Below are 17,379 nucleotides of genomic sequence, written 5' to 3' on the forward strand. Positions count from 1 at the left end.
ACCACGCTTTTAGAAACGAGAAAGGCATATGTAGTACTTGAAACTGAATCCTGGTTAGACGACACAATAAATCACAATGAAGCTTTTTCGACTTGCTACACTGCCTACAGGATGGACAGAAATCCGCAGGGCCGAAACGGTTTTATTCGAATTCCCAATACATTATCCAGATCCCTCGTTGACGTTGAAGCTTAATCAACCGAAATTATTTGGTGCAAAGTATTCTTGAACAATGGCTCGTCTGTGGGATTCACTTTTTTCTACAGGCCACACAGTTCAAGAAACTCGCCTCCTCTCTTCAATCTAAGCAACACGCTGCTAACCTTACAGGCAACGTACTTAATGCTGGCAGGTGATTTTAATCTACGAGATGTTCATGGCAGCATTCTACTCCGGTGCTGTGCAATTCCTCCCTCCTGTACACGGCCTTCCGAGAAATAATAAATGCTCATTCCTTGATTCAGTTTGTGGGAAAAAAACGCGGATTACGGCTAACAGTGCAAGCGTACTTCATTTATTGTGTTGCAATGAACTTGATCTTGTGTCTTCCTTTACCTTGATACCTGGCATCAGTGTTGTCGCCAAGGTGCCCTGGCACCAGGAATCACTGCTCTCCGCAGAAACGCAAGGTCATTTTTTTATGAAATGAGTGATTATACAGGACTATCACCTAAACTAGATGCTTTTCTTACAGAGCTTATACTTCTGAGCAGCTGCCTCGTGGTAAACGCAATGTGGAATCTTTTCAAAACTATTGTCCTTGACACAGACCATTGTCCCTTCGCGTGTCATTACTTCGCAGCATCGAATCGATAAGCCGTGGATTAATAAAGAAATTCGTAGGATGATAAACAGAAAATAGAATCCTTCCTAAGCATTGCCAGTTTCCCAATGCTACATTGCACGTAGAGATGAAGAAAATGAGCAAAACAATAGCAAAATGATGCGCAGTGCACCTAACAGGTTTCTTTGCAATCTTGAAGAGAAAATGAAAACTAACCCTAAGGGAATATGGAAATATGCCAAAAGCAAAAAGAATTCCAGTGATGCTATCTCTGACGTCATGAATGAAAAACCCAATGGCACAGATACTTTGGCAAATGCAGAAGCCTCCAATGCTTATTTTCATTCTGCGTTCTCACGCTCAACTGTCCAGGTTACTGGATGACACGATGTCTGAGAGTTCACACAGGTGAGTGAAATTGAGCTGCCTGAAGATTGCATCGTATCATTACTACGGAAGGTAGACGCTCACTCGGCTCCCGGTCCTGGCTATATTTTTTTTTGTAAAGAACTGCGCGCTCTTTATAGCCCCCCTTTCACTCGGCTGTTTAAGATATCCCTCACAGCAGGCGCTTTGCCTTCGGACTGGAGAAAAGCAAATGTTATTCCAATTATAAAAGCGGTACAAAAACAAAGACGTGCAAATATAGGCCTATATCGCTCACAAGTGTTGCCTCTAAGACACTGGAACATGTCATTGATACAAACATAATGGCACACCTTCAAGAAAATCGATTTTCTTGCTTCAACGCAACATGGTTTCAGGGCTGGCTTTTCTTGCTACAATCAGTTCATTGAATTTTGTTATGACATCACAGCATTTAATAATTCCGGTCGGCAGGCGAGCTGCATATTTTTAGACTTTCGCAAAGTATTCGATGCAGTATCTCTTATTTTGTTGCTACAAAAGCTGTCTTATCTTAACATATCATATTCTCTCTTAAGATGGCCGGAAGCTTATCTTCTCGAAAGAAACCAACGCGCGATTCTTGGTGGTGTCCACTCATCTGACGTTTTTGTATTAACAGGTGTGTCACAGGGGTCCGTCTTAGGGCCTCTCCTCTTATATCTATAAATGATGTAAGTGAACAATTGTCTTGCCTTGTTATACTATATGCAGATCATTGTTGTATTTACCGTTAAATTTCATGTGTGGCAGACAGGTAACAGCTACAAAGGAATCTGTTATGTCTTGGTGTTCCACTTGGAACATGACCCTCAATCTGTCTAAATGCAATCTGTTAAATTTCAGGAAGGAAAAACAGGCCGTGATGGCAAGCTATGTCATGAACGCCACACATTTGTCCCTTGTGAACGAATATCAGCACGTAGGAGTTACTTTTGCTAGCAATTTAACATGGAATGCACCGACAGATTACATTGTATCGAAGGCTAGCAACACATTAAACTTCTCGAGACGCAACTCTAAACTAGCACCGGCCTGTCCGAAGGAAACCCTGCGTACGTCGAGTGTATACGTTGTTAAGAACGGCCAGCTGCAGTGCAAGTTTGCCAGCCAGTTACGCCAGCGGTGGCAACCTCATCTTGGAATGCCGCCGCCAACCTCTAGCCACGGCGTGGCTAAGTCAACTTTGTGTCAGTAACAATACGCGCATCCTCCACTCTCCGTCGCTTCAGCTAGGATGCGTTGTGACTGAAGGAGTTCGACGAAGCAGGCTTTGTGCGCAACACGACAACGAGGACCTGATCTCCTACGGGTGGGGGAGTGGCCGCGGGAACGCCGACGGAGGCTCCTTCCCACGCACCGACCAAGACGCAAGACAACGCACTACCCGGAACGGCTCCGAGTTCTACGAAATTCGTGTGGTGTCGGTTTCGGACCATGAACACGTGTGTTTGTGTGCATGTGTGTGTGTAAACCGTCCTGCGGAGAGGCGGCTAGTTTGCGATGACTAAACGAACGTTCGCGTCACCTCGTATCGCGGGAGGACCGAGTGTTTAAAAACTGCTGTTGTGCGGATGCTCGACACACTTTTCTTAAGCAGTCATGTTGGACTGAGACTTGACACAAAAAATTGTAACAGCGCAAACACATGCAACCACAAAGTGCCAAGGACTAGACACAAGCGCTGACTGTCAACTAAATTTTATTGACGGAATACGGATACCTTATATAAGGGGAAAGGCAGAAGTGAAGGGGGAGGGAGTGATGCAATCGGGGAAAATGACATTGCGCATCGATCTTCTCAATCTTCGTCTCTCCCAATCGAGCCTCGCAACCTGTGCATGCAATTACGTGCGCAACCAAATGTGCGCACTTGTCCTTTAATTCACTTAAATTTCGGGCATGTTCCCCCAAGCGTTCATTAATGCAGCGGCCGGTTTGGCCGACATAAGCCTTTCCACACTTCAAGGGAATGGCGTATACCACTCCTGTGGAACACTTGATGAATGGCTTCTCATGTTTTAGCTGACAACCTCTTTCTTACGAGTTGCAGATGCGTGGGCATAACTGTGCCAGCTTGTTGGGTGCCGAAAAAACAACGGACACCCCATGCCTGTTGGCTACCTTCTTGAGACTGTGTGAAGTCTTGTGCAGGTACGGCACAACCAAAGGCTTGTCGGTCTTCTGACGGTCATCTTTTCTTCGTGTTCCTAGTTTTATCTTCTGACGAAGGGTCTCAGACACAGCAATCAAGACCGAATAGGGGAACCCCGCCGCCAAAAGTTGGCTGGCCAGATTCTCAAAACTATTCTGCATTAGGTGCGGGCACGACTTCTGAAGAGACGATTCCAAACAGTGCGACGCTATAGCTCTCTTTACAGTTTTGGAATGCGCTGAATCATACGGTAACAGATCTTTTTTGCGCGAGGGAAATAGCCCCAGCAAACGTGCTTTTCATGAAAGGTTAGTCTAAGGTCTAAAAACTGTAAAACATCTGCGTCAAGTAGTTCATGGGTAAAATTGAGTCCAAGTCCATGCTTGTCAAATGCGTTTAAACCTTCACCTACTGTAGAGAGGTTGGTGAAGGGCGTCTGCTTTTTTAAAAGCACTAAAAAATCATCGACGTACCAAAATACCTTTAAAACAAACCCCTCAAGAAAAGACCTATCTAAGAGTTTATCTACTTTTGCTAAAAATATATCACAAAGAATTGGGGCCACGCAGGACCCAACGCAGATACCGTTGCGCTGCAATGAAAGGCAGGTTGTCATAAACAATAAGAGTAGATCTCAGGTAAAACTGCAATAACGATATAAAATTATCTACTGGCAAGCCTGTTGAATTCCGAAATGACACTTCGACGTTTGCTTCTATGCATTCCCTAACAGCCAACAAAAGCTGATCTTGAGGGACAGAATAAAACAAGTGTTGCTCATCGACGGAGAAACCAAAGCCAATGTTATCTGTGCTCTCAAGAAACAGCGCGACATCCATAGATTTCTTTGTTAGGAACCGATCATCCGAAGCAAGCGCTTTGAGATGCTTTTGAAAAAACTGACTAACGTTCATTTCCACGAACCTTCTTCACTAACGATAGTCCGGAAAGAAATATCTGCTTTTTGGGTCTTGGCAGTAAAAAATGCGTTTAGGCTGCTACCTCTGCTATTAACAATATCCCTCGCAAGTTTGTCAAGATTTAATTCCTTACAGAAGTTAATAAACTTAGTCTTGACCCTAACGGCACTCTTCTTAACAGGCTCAAAATTCTTATTGATGGCCACTTGCGCTTTTTCATTGTACATTCCCTTTGGTAGAACAACAAACCCAGTCTCTTTGTCTGCTTGAACAAGCATAAGGTTGTTTCTTTTAAACAAAGAAACCACGCCACTTAACAGTCTTCTATGATTCTCCGCGTCAAGAACGTTTGGTGAGCACTTGCGTAGGCAGTCTACACCCTCAAGAAGGCAGCGGTCCCGATCCTTTTCATTTCTTGCTTTCATGGCCAATTTCCTGTTCGTTGCAATCAGCTCATGGGCTGAGACACCAGGCTCCAATCCATATTTTGGGCCCTTCTGCAGGAGACGTGTAACGTTCTCAGGCAGGGAAACATTTGCAAGGACGGTTACACTTCTTCTACAGCCCTGTGTTATGTCCCTATTACCTAAACAAGACACCAACAGGTTCAGAAGGCACCTCCAATGGTACTCCGTGAGTTGAGCAGCTGTTTTCATCAGCGACGCTAGCTTCCTTGCGGTGAGCAATTCGGGGTGGTCAACGTAGCAAACCAATCGAAGCCAATCTCGAAAAAGACAAACTTGCCGCCACAGTTCTGACTGCATTAATCTGCACAGTCTTTTAACGTGTCCCCACGACGGTTTTACAGGGCCAAAGAGAGCACTTCATCTGGGACGAGGCCCTTGCGGATGCAGAAAGCGTAGCGTCTTGCACGGCAATGCCCCACATGAGCGCTATGCGCATTGTCCATAAATACACAAACAAATAAATAAATAAATAAAATCTTGTGGATTCGGGTGCCTTAATTAACTATTCCTTAATTACCATCGCCATAATAACATCAAAGGTCGCGGGTTCAACTCCCACCGAGAGTCCGAGGGTCTTTCATCATCATCATCATCATCAGCCTGGTTACGCCCACTGCAGGGCAAAGGCCTCTCCCATACTTCTCCAACAACCCCGGTCATGTACTAATTGTGGCCATGCCTTCCCTGCAAACTTCTTAATCTCATCCGCCCACCTAACTTTCTGCCGTCCCCTGCTACGCTTCCCTTCCCTTGGGATCCAGTCCGTAACCCTTAATGACCATCGGTTATCTTCCCTCCTCATTACATGTCCTGCCCATGCCCATTTCTTTTTCTTGATTTCAACTAAGATGTCATTAACTCGCGTTTGTTCCCTCACCCAATCTGCTCTTTTCTTATCCCTTAACGTTACACCTATCATTCTTCTTTCCATAGCTCGTTGTGTCGTCCTCAATTTGAGTAGAACTCTTTTAGTAAGCCTCCAGGTTTCTGCCCCGTAGGTGAGTACTGGTAAGACACAGCTATTATATACTTTTCTCTTGAGGGATAATGGCAACCTGCTGTTCATGATTTGGGAATGCCTGCCAAACGCACCCCAGCCCATTCTTATTCTTCTCATTATTTCCGTCTCATGATCCGGATCCGCCGTCACTACCTGCCCTAAGTAGATGTATTCCCTTACGACTTCCAGTGCCTCGATGCCTATTGTAAATTGCTGTTCTCTCCCGAGACTGTTAAGCATTACTTTAGTTTTCTGCAGATTAATTTTTAGACCCACTCTTCTGCTTTGCCTCTCCAGGTCAGTGAGCATGCATTGCAATTGGTCCCCTGAGTTACTAAGCAAGGCAATATCATCAGCGAATCGCAAGTTACTAAGGTATTCTCCATTAACTTTTATCCCCAATTCTTCCCAATCCAGGTCTCTGAATACCTCCTGTAAACACGCTGTGAATAGCATTGGAGATATCGTATCTCCCTGCCTGACGCCTTTCTTTATTGGGATTTTGTTGCTTGCTTTATGGAGGACTACGGTGGCTGTGGAGCCGCTATAGATATCTTCCAGTATGTTTACATATGGCTAATCTACACCCTGATTCCGTAATGCCTCCATGACTGCTGAGGTTTCGACTGAATCAAACGCTTTCTCGTAATCAATGAAAGCTATATATAAGGGTTGGTTATATTCTGCACATTTCTCTATCACTTGATTGATAGTGTGAATATGGTCTATTGTTGAGTAGCCTTTACGGAATCCTGCCTGGTCCTTTGGTTGACAGAAGTCTAAGGTGTTGCTGATTTTATTTGCAATTACCTTAGTAAATATTTTGTAGGCAACGGACAGTAAGCTGATCGGTCTATAATTTTTCAAGTCTTTGGCGTCCCCTTTCTTATGGATTAGGATTATGTTAGCGTTCTTCCAAGATTCCGGTACGCTCGAGGTCATGAGGCATTGCGTATACAGGGTGGCCAGTTTCTCTAGAACAATCTGTCCACCATCCTTCAACAAATCTGCTGTTACCTGATCTTCCCCAGCTGCCTTCCCCCTTTGCATATCTCCTAAGGCTTTCTTTACTTCTTCCGGCGTTACCTTCGGGATTTCGAATTCCTCTAGACTATTTTCTCTTCTATTGTCGTCGTGGATGCCACTGGTACTGTATAAATCTCTATAGAATTCCTCAGCCACTTGAACTATCTCATCCATATTAGTAATGATATTGCCGGCTTTGTCTCTTAACTCATACATCTGATTCTTGCCAATTCCTAGTTTCTTCTGCACTGTTTTTAGGCTTCCTCCGTTCCTGAGAGCATGTTCAATTCTATCCATATTATACTTCCTTATGTCAGGTGTCTTACGCTTGTTGATTAACTTCGAAAGTTCTGCAAGTTCTATTCTAGCTGTAGGGTTAGATGCTTTCTTACATTGGCGTTTCTTGATCAGATCTTTCGTCTCCTGCGATAGTTTGCTGGTATCCGGCTTAACGGAGTTACCACCGACTTCCATTCCATTGAGGGTCTTTAATTCACCGTAATTTATTGACTTCGCCTGAATTAACATCAAGGGCTGTGAGTTAGACTCCCACCAAAAATTGTGGGCTCGAGTGTCTTAATTCACTGTTTTAATTAAATGTACCTTATAAACTTCCCCTTAATTAACACCAAAGGACGTGGGTTTGACTCCGGCCAATGCTCGAGGGTTCGTAGCCTTATTGGACCACCGTGTGGTGACGTCGAAGCCGACAACACCGGATTTTCCGCCTCAAGAGCCGTGCAGTGTTTCCGCAATAAGTAAACCCTGTCAATTGCGAGTGGCCGCTGTCCGCCCCTTTTGTCGTTGCTGCATGACAGGCTTCCAAGACCCGCTTCTCCAAAGCGGGGGCTTACCGATCAGTCTAGGCCTAAAGAAGTTGGCGTTTCCGGCCGCGAAGTTGCTCAGTCCGTACGCGAGCGGCATGAGCCGTATGCCGAGGTACTCGAAGAACAGCACCGAGAACAGGGTGATGGTGCTGCCACCGGCCAGGGCCATGGCCACAGCGATGGCCGTCACCGAGGCGTACGTGGTGCACAGCGGTGCCAAGTGCATCAGGATTCCCGTGAGCAGGTAGTTGAGCAGCATCACTTTGCGACGCTCGATCAGCTTCTTGTCCGAGATCCAGCCCAGCCCCAGCCGGCCGACGAGATCGCCTGGGCAAAGGACGGCGTGTTTTGCTTACTGCGACAGAATACTACGTGGGCCGCTGCCAAAGTTGCATTGGACTGAATAGGCCTAGTGTTGCACCTTCGTGCCTGGTTTGACATGACATTGCCCTGACAGTGTTGCTATTACTGAATCATGGCTTTCACCAGAAATGCACAGTTACGAAATAACACCCCCAAATTACTCGGTTATCCGTAAAGATCGACCAACTCGAGGCGGTGGCGTAGCTCTGCTTATTAAGAAGTCCTTACCCTTTGTATTGGTGCCCGACGTTCCAGATGTCGAGGTTGTATTCTGCAAGAGCATGTGCGATGATTTTGCTATACTTACTGGTTGCTTTTACAGAATTCCTCTTTCTGATCACGAAAGTGTTATTACTGTACAGGAGTTTATGCAGCAGCATGCTCGTAACTGAGTTATTCTTATAGGAGACTTCAATTTACCTGATATTGACTGGAATACCGTGCACAACACTTCGCTCTCATCAAATTCGCTCATTGATTTGATGCTAAATTTCTGGCATCATCAAGTTGTAACCTCTCTTACGCGAACACAAGAACAAGTGATAACATCCTAGACTTAATATTGATTAGTGACAACTTCCCCCTTGAGCTACTGAACTTGGAGATCATAAACCGTATCTGACACCACAACATGCCAAGATACCAGCTGCCCCTCAGATGCACTGCAACAGCCCAAACTACTGAAATTATTGTCCCTAACTTTGAAAAAGCAAATGAATCCGCTATAATAACCTATTTAGCACACGAATAGCAAGAATTTTAAGAAATTGCCAACGATAGTTCTATTCACGTCAATGATCTCTGGCTTCATTTCAAGCGTATAGTCAGGCACTGCATGCGTCATTACATCCCGAAAAAAACTAAATAATCAAACAAAAAATCATTGGATAACACGCGATATAATTCACGTCAAGCGCAGAATAGAATTCTTGCGGCTTAGCATGAAAAATAACGGTGAAAGTACACAAATAGATTCGCAATTCTTCCGTGCTGCCGACGAACTCAAGTTAAAGACTAAGCTTGCAAAGCATATATATTTCAATGAAACATTGCCTAACCTTATCAATCACAACCCTAATCGCTTTTCGAACTTTTTTCGCGCACGCCCCGCAGTGACACCAGATCGTCCACGCGAGGAAATACAGGCACTCACTGATAAATTTAAGCAACACTTTCTGTCAGTCTTTACTAAAGATAACGACACAGTTCCATATTTGCCACCGTCATCATTCCCCACTATTGACACATTAAAAATAAACTACTCTGGAATATTTAAGTAGTTACTTGAGTTAGACGTGAAGAAAGCAAACGTTCCCGATAACATTCCCAACGCGTTCTTGAAAAGATATGCTGAATGTAACAGTAAATATCTTGGCATTATTTACCGCAAGTCACTTTCGACGTCAGAACTACCTGAAGATTGGAAAATTGCCAAAATTGTACCGATTCATAAGTCAGGCGATACTAACCTGCCATCTGACTACAGACCAATTTCACTTACCAGCACATCATGTAAAATTTTGTAACACATTATTCTCAAACACTTGACCACATATTTCGAAGAACATATTCTAGCTGATGTTAAACACGGTTTTAGAAGAGGCTTATCGACAGTCACTCAGCTAATAGAAGTGGTACACGATCTTGCTTTAAGCATTAATAATCGCAATCAAACTGACGTACATTTACTAGATTTCAGTAAAGCGTTTGATTGTGTGTGCCGTACTAAACTAACTGCCAAAATTAGAGGATTTGCAATGGACCCATTACTGCATGGATAAAAAACGTTTTGTCTCACTGATACCAATTTGCCGTCATATAAACATCCCATCTGCTCCGGTGCCTGTCACATCAGGGGTCCCACAGGGCTCAGTATTAGATCCGCTGTTATTTTTGGTTTTTATCAGTGACATTACAAATAACATTGATTGTAAAACTAAACTGTTTGCAGACGACTGCATAATAAACAGAGACATACGTAATCACCAGGATCAAGTTCTCCTTAATAATGCGCTAGCAAATATAACCGAATGGTGTGATATCTGGCAAATGACCATTAGTACAAACAAAGCGGTTTGTATGACAGTAACGAGAAAGAAGTACCCATCGCGTTTCCACCACACACTTAACGACAGCCTCGTAACTAGATGATGATGATGTGTGGAGTTTTATGGCGCAAGGGCCAGGTGTGGCCAAAGAGCGCCATGTCTGTGGTAATGAGTTTGCGGTGTAATTATGATTGCTATGAAGTTGGTGTGAGGTGGCTGTAAAGAGGCCTTAAAATATACGCTCTAAAGTGCGTAAAATCTGTATGATAAAATTATGGCGATGACGTATGACTTGTACTATGAAAATTTAGATGCATATAAAAAGAATGATACGATAGGTAAAATATATGACGATTATAAGAAATGCCAGAGCACTACTGCCTCCTTAGAGCCCTTGAAGCACAAGGGCCTGGAGGCATGTGCTACGCAAAACAATTATCGTAGTGGCATCCTCTCGAGAGAGGAGGCGCTACGAATTCATGGGACTAATAACATGTAAGACGACATCTCTGAGGAAACCTAGGACACTGTTTGTATTAAAAAGCGGTTCTGGACCGAGAAACATTAGAGGATGAAGAGGAATGTGTTGGCGGTATGCTAAGGAAAAATGTCTCCATCTCTCAGATTCGGCTTCGCGACACTCCAGGAGGACGTGGAGTACGGTCAGCCTCTCCCCGCATCTACCACAGTTTGGAGGCTCACTTCCGGTCAGTAGAAAGTTATGGGTGCCATATGTGTGTCCTATTCTTAAACGACAGAATAGGACATCTGTTCGGCGCGATTTTGTTGTAGAGGGCCAGAGTCCTAACTGTGGCTTTATTAGGTGGAGCTTATTATCTTTTTCCGCGTCCCACATGCGTTGCCAGTGGGCCCGCAGCCGCCTTCGCAAGAAAGGCCTCAGATCTGTGACAGGCACCTCGGCGGTAGGGTTAACGGCTTGCGATGCTATAGACGTGGCCATCTCGTCCGCCAGAACGTTGCCCTCGATGTTCCTATGGCCAGGCACCCAGCATATAATGATATGCTGGTTAGATATGTACGCTTTGCACAAGACGGAATATAGTTCATTAAGTACTGGATTTTTGTGTCTATAGGGTGACATCAAGGCCTTCACGACGCTTAGGGAGTCTGTATATATCGCTGACTTTTGGAGTTTTGATTTTCTTATATGCTTCACAGCAGTCAGTAATGCGTAGGCCTCGGCCGTAAATATACTTGTTTCCGGATGTAGTACATCGGATTCTGAGAAGGATGGGCCGACAGCAGCATACGACACCCCGGCATTAGACTTCGAAGCGTCTGTGTAGAACCCGGCGCAGGAGTGCTTGTGCTGGAGTTCTAGGAAATGGATTCGTATTTTGATCTCTGGTGCGTGTTTTGTTACCTCTAAAAAGGATATGTCGCATTCTATGACCTGCCACTCCCAAGGCGGTAACAATTGGGTTGGATGCGTTAGGCGAGGCTCGAGTAGTGGGACATGTATCTCTTCACTAAGCTCCCTCACTCGAAGCGAGAAAGGCTTTCTTACAGAGGGGCGATTATGGAAAAGTGTAGTGCAGGTCATATCGTTAACAGTGTTGAAACATGGATGTTGATTATTGGAATGCACTTTAAGGAAGTATGTGAAGCTGATGTAAGATCTTTGCAGATTGAGTGGCCACTGATTCGATTCTACATACAAGCTTTGAATGGGGCTAGTTCTGAATGCGCCTGTGGCCAGACGGATACCCAGGTGGTGGATGGGATCCAGCATCTTTAGTGCACTCGGGGCGGCAGAGCTGTACACTATGGCGCCATAGTCTAACCGAGATTGGATAAGGCTCTTATAAATATTCATTATACATTTCCTGTCGCTACCCCATGTTGTGTGTGATAGCGTCTTTAGTAAGTTCATAGTTTTTAGACATTTAGTTTTGAGATATTTTATGCGCGAGATGAAAGTAAGCTTAGAGTCAAGTATTACACCTAGAAATTTCTGTTCTTTGTTGACAGGTATTTGTTGTCCACCCAGTTCCATGCACGGGTCTGGAACCAGGCCTCTCGTTCTTGTAAAGAGAACACATGAACTATTGTGGGGGTTGACTTTAAATCCATTTTCGTCTGCCCACTTAGATATCTTGTTCAAACTCTGCTGTACTTGTCTTTCGCACACTGCAAGGTTACATGATTTAAAACCTATTTGTATGTCATCTACGTACACGGAATAAAATATAGCTGGTGGTAATGAAGCGCGGAGTGTGTTCATTTTAACTATAAAGAGCGTGCAGCTGAGCACACCTCCCTGGGGTACGCCAGTCTCCTGTATAAATGGACGTGATAGTACATTCCCGACTTTCACGCGGAAGGTACGGTTGGACAGGTAACTTTCTATCAGTTTTAGCATATTGCCATGGATGCCCATTCTCGACAAGTCTCGCAAGATTCCGTACCGCCACGTTGTGTCGTACGCCTTCTCCATATCCAGAAATATCGATAGGAAAAACTGTTTGTGGACGAAAGCGTCGCGAATATATCCTTCAATACGTACAAGATGATCGGTTGTGGACCGCCCTTCTCTAAAGCCACACTGACAGGGATCTAGCACTTTCTTCAGTTCAAGGAAGTGAATTAGTCGTCGATTAATCATCTTTTCAAATACCTTACAAAGGCAGCTTGTGAGGGCTATCGGGCGGTAACTTGCCACTGAGGAAGGGTCTTTGCCTTGTTTCAAAACAGGGACAACAATGGCTTGTTTCCATGCGGTTGGAAGGTACCCCACAGCCCAAATAGTGTTAAAAAGTGCAAGTATTGTAACTTGCGTGTCACTGTGTACGTTTTTAATCATTTCATACATTATTCTGTCCGATCCTGGCGCAGAGCTCTTGCATGCGTTCAAGGCAGCTCTCAACTCTGCAATACTAAAAGGACGGTTGTATGGTTCGTTCTGACGACATTTTCTGATTAGAGGCTTACATTCTTCTATTTGTTTGTGTTTGAGAAAGGATTGTGAATAATTTGTTGAACTTGACACGTTCTCAAAATGCTCCCCAAGTGAGTCTGCCTGGTCTTGTAGTGTATCGCCCTGTGTGTTTACAAGGGGGAGTGAATGTGTTTGCCGCCCTCTAATCCTATTAACTCTGTTCCAGGCTTTGGCCTCATCCCTAAACGAGTTAATACTCGATAAAAACTTCTGCCAGCTTTCTCTTCTGGCCTGTCGGCGGGTTCGCCTGCCTTGGGACTTTATTTTTTTAAAGTTCATAAGATTCTCTGCAGTGGGAGAAGCGCGTAGCAACCCCCACGCCTTGTTCTGATTCTTACGGGCGATCCTACATTCGCTGTTCCACCACGGTACACGTCGTTTGCATGCCAGACCACTCGCTTCGGATATGCATTTTGATGCGGCATCTATTATGAATGATGTAAGATACTCTACAGCAGCATCAATTTCTAGAGAAGACATGTCGGCCGATGAGATGTTAGTGAGAGTTCGAAATTTCTCCCAGTCGGCTGTGTCTATCTTCCACCTAGGAGCTTGCGGAGGATATTCGTTTTCTTTAGATGTTCTTATCAGTATGGGAAAGTGGTCGCTCCCGTAAGAATTCTTCGTAACTTCCCATTCAAGTTCGAGCAGTATAGACGGGGAGACTATACTAAGATCTATTGAAGAATATGTTCTGTTTGCTAGAGAGTAATATGTGGGTTCCTTTTTATTCAGCAAACACGCACGGGAAGAAAAGAGGAACTGTTCAACAAGACGACCTCGCGCGTCTGTACGAGAGTCGCCCCACAGGGAGCTGTGCGCATTGATATCGCCAAGAACAACATAAGGTTCTGGAAATTCGTCTATAAATGACTGAAATTCATGCTTGTTTAATTTGAAGTGTGGGGGTACATAAAGCGAGCAAATGGTGACGAGCTTATTTAAAAGAACAGCTCGAACAGCCACTGCTTCAAGGGGCGTTTGTAGCTGTAAACCCTGACAGGAGATACTTTTATGGACCAAAATGGCAACACCGCCTGATGATACGACTGCATCATCGCGATCTTTGCGAAACTTGACATACGGTCGGAGAAAGTTTGTATGTTGTGGTTTTAGGTGTGTTTCCTGTAGACACAGCACTGTTGGATTGTGTTTTTGGATAAGCTCTTGCACATCATCAAGGTTCCTAAGAAGACCTCTGATGTTCCATTGAATTATTTGTGTATCCATATTGGGAGCAAATGGGTGCTGTGTATACGGAAACAGAAGTATTAATTACGCAGATTTCAGTGATTAAATTACAGAGCCCTTTCGAGGCCCTGTAATAGGGGTTTTGTTCTTTCTGGAGCGCTCGAGGGAGCCTCGCCGCTCCTTAGGCGCTTGGTGCGCCTTGAGGATGGGTGTAGTGTCCATCGCCTCTTGTGAGGCGCCGGACACGTGCTCTTGCGAGCGGGAAGTTACCAGCGAGGGTCCCGCCTTGGAGGGCAAGACACCTGCTCCCACCAGCCCGGAGGTCGATGGGGCTCCCTGGGGGATTTGGCTGCGCCGGCAGTTGCCAGCGCTGCAAGGGGCCTCTGAGGTTGGGGCAGCCTCGGCTGCACCCACCTTCGGGTTCGATGGCCCCGTCTGCTGGGTTGGCGGAGCAGCGCTAGCTGCAACCGCCGCGGGGCAGATGGCGTAGCTGCCGACTCACTGAGTGTGGGCCGGACAGCCGCCGGAGGCCGTTTTGACGTTGCCCCCTGACGCGTCACATCGGCAAAGCTTTTCTTGGGCAGGTATGAAACCCGCTTGCGTGCCTCTTTGAAGGTGATATTTTCCGTGACTTTAATTGTAACAATTTCCTTTTCTTTCTTCCAGGATGGGCACGACCGCGAGTACGCGGCGTGCTCCCCATCACAGTTTACACAGCGGAGAGCGTTCTCACAAGTTTCAGTGGTGTGTTCTTTGGCACTGCATTTAGCGCAAGTTTGGCGGCCGCGGCAGCTCTGCGAGCTGTGGCCGAAGCGCTGGCATTTGAAACAACGGAGTGGGTTTGGCACGTACGGCCTAACACGGAGCTTGATGTACCCGGCCTCGATTGACTCGGGCAGGACACTTGAATTGAAGGTGAGTATTATGTGTTTGGTCGCAATCTCTTTACCGTCGCGCCTCATCTTTATTCTTTTCACATTGACAACATTTTGCTCACTAAAGCCCTCCAAGAGCTCTGCGTCTGTCAGCTGAAGCAAATCATCGTCTGAGACAACGCCGCGGGTAGTGTTCATAGTGCGGTGCGGAGTCACTGTCACTTGAACGTCCCCAAATGACACGAGACTGGGTAGCTTTTCAAATTGTTTCAGATTTTGGAGCTCCAAGAGGAGATCTCCACTTGCCATCCTTGTTGCCTTGTAACCTTGACCAAGAGCCTCAGTTAAAGACTTTGAAACTAGAAATGGGGAGATTGTGCGTACTTGTGTGTCTGACTTTTCCGAGTGAATCACATGAAATCGTGGGAAGTTGGGTCTTTCACGACCAAAGAACTTGAATACATCTTCGGTGCGCCCTCTTTTCTGAGGGCGATCAAGGAGGGGTGGGAAGGAATTTGCCATAGGAGAGCTTAATTTTCGGCAATAACGCCAGCCACCCACCATGGAGCCCAACAAGGGGACGTTACAGGGACTGTAAAAACAGGACCTGCAAACGCCAGCTGTACGTTATCACTATAACCAAATATGAGATAACCTAGGTTGGTTATTCACACAAGGTTAACCCTTGCTGCCTGGAAATATTGGAAGTAAACGGAAGCTAGGAGAAGACAGGAAAGATGAAAAAGTAAGAGAAAGACGAAGGCTGGATGGAGAGAGAGACAGGAAAAGGCAACTACCGGTTTCCCCCGGGTGGGTCAGTCCGGGGGTGCCGTCTACGTGAAGCAGAGGCCAAAGAGGTGTGTTGCCTCCGCCGGGGGGCCTTAAAGGTCCAAACACCCGGCATCGGCTCAACCCCCAGGATCCCCCTTTCCCCGGACACGGCTAAGCCGCGCACGGCTACACGCGGGAGGGTCCAACCCTCGCGTGCTCGGGTACGTGGTGTCGCAACACACCAAACGCCTGCTTACGCAGACGCCCCTGCGGGGGCCTCGTAACTAGAGTCCGGCAGCATAAGTATCTTGGTTTAACAATAACGTCCGACCTTAACTCGACATCACATATTAACATTACTTCTTCAGCATTACGAAAACTCTTTTTTCTCAAAAGGTCCCTGCGGTTGGCACCAACTAACGTCAAACTTTTAACTTGCATTACACTTCTGAGACCTGTCCTTGAGTATGCTAATGTCGTATGGTTCCCGTACACTGAAACAAACATATCTAAACTGAAAAGGATCCAGAGAAAGGCAATTAGGTTTATCCACCGAAAATACCGGCGCAGTGATTCCCCTACTCTTCTCCTAACACAGTCACGGCTTGTAACTTTGGCTAATCGAGCAAAATGCGCTCTTCTAAAATTTCTGCATTAAATACTACACAGCCGACTCAATATAAATGCCTCTGCATACGTTACCTCTTCTAAATCCCACGTAATTCGTCATAATCATCCATACACACTAAACGAGTTCCTTTGTAATAACGATACTTGTGAGTCTTCCTTTTACCCCCGTGTTGTTCGCGAGTGGAAACACCTCGATGCATCTATAACTAACACAGTATCGCAGTCTGATTTTGTTAAGTTATTAGAAGATGAAATAAGTAGTTATAAAAGAATAATTCTTATGCACATATAATCGCCAGAAGGTCCCAGTTTCTGAACTATACCTAAACATTTACCTCCTTTGTTTGTTTCTTTTTTATAACATTGAAATAATCTTTACGTACATGTAACCTGAAGTGTACTATTTAGGTGAGTTTCTCTTGTTATTCATATTATTAGGGTTGTAAAATTGTGCACTGAACCGGTTTGATGTATTTTCATTTCATGCTTTGATGGTCTTACCATTCGGTGTATAAAACATGCATTGTATGTATAATCCTATGCCCACCTGCTATGGTCTCGATATGAGACTGGCAGTATTGTAAATACATAAATATCCCTGTGAGAGAGAGAGAGAAACGTTATGGAATAAAATAAATTTGAGGTCCCGTGGTTGGGGCTCCTAGTCCTGGGCTCCACCGGCGTGAGTGGCTCGCTGGGCTTGATCCAGGAGAGCCAGTTGGCTATCCTGATCCTCGTCTGCAAGCCGCGCCTCCCATTGCCTGTCTTTTTAGTAGTGTGGAGTATATGTCTGTCGGTCTGTTTGGGCACATCCACGTGATGTGCGGTAGCGTTGGGGTGTCACCGCACCACGGGCAATCGTCATTGTATCATGTGTGGTCAATACGGCTAAGTGTATGTAGGTTTGGGCACGCGTGTGTTTCAAGTGTTGAAGTTTGGGCGCGGGCGTTGTTACGAA

General features: G+C 45.4%; 1 protein-coding gene across 3 annotated transcripts in view; it reads right to left on the reverse strand.

Annotated features, from left to right (window-relative positions):
* LOC142575088 (monocarboxylate transporter 9-like) overlaps positions 1-17,379 on the reverse strand; it is a 218,223-nt gene that overhangs the window by 21,072 nt on the left and 179,772 nt on the right. For all 3 annotated transcript variants that reach the window (XM_075684071.1, XM_075684070.1, XM_075684073.1), the window contains one exon: positions 7,612-7,911. In XM_075684071.1, coding sequence (XP_075540186.1) covers positions 7,612-7,911 — 300 coding nt within the window. The remainder of the gene's footprint in view (positions 1-7,611; positions 7,912-17,379) is intronic.

Source organism: Dermacentor variabilis, chromosome 3 (assembly GCF_050947875.1).
Source record: "Dermacentor variabilis isolate Ectoservices chromosome 3, ASM5094787v1, whole genome shotgun sequence".
Taxonomy (NCBI): Eukaryota; Metazoa; Arthropoda; class Arachnida; order Ixodida; family Ixodidae; genus Dermacentor; species Dermacentor variabilis.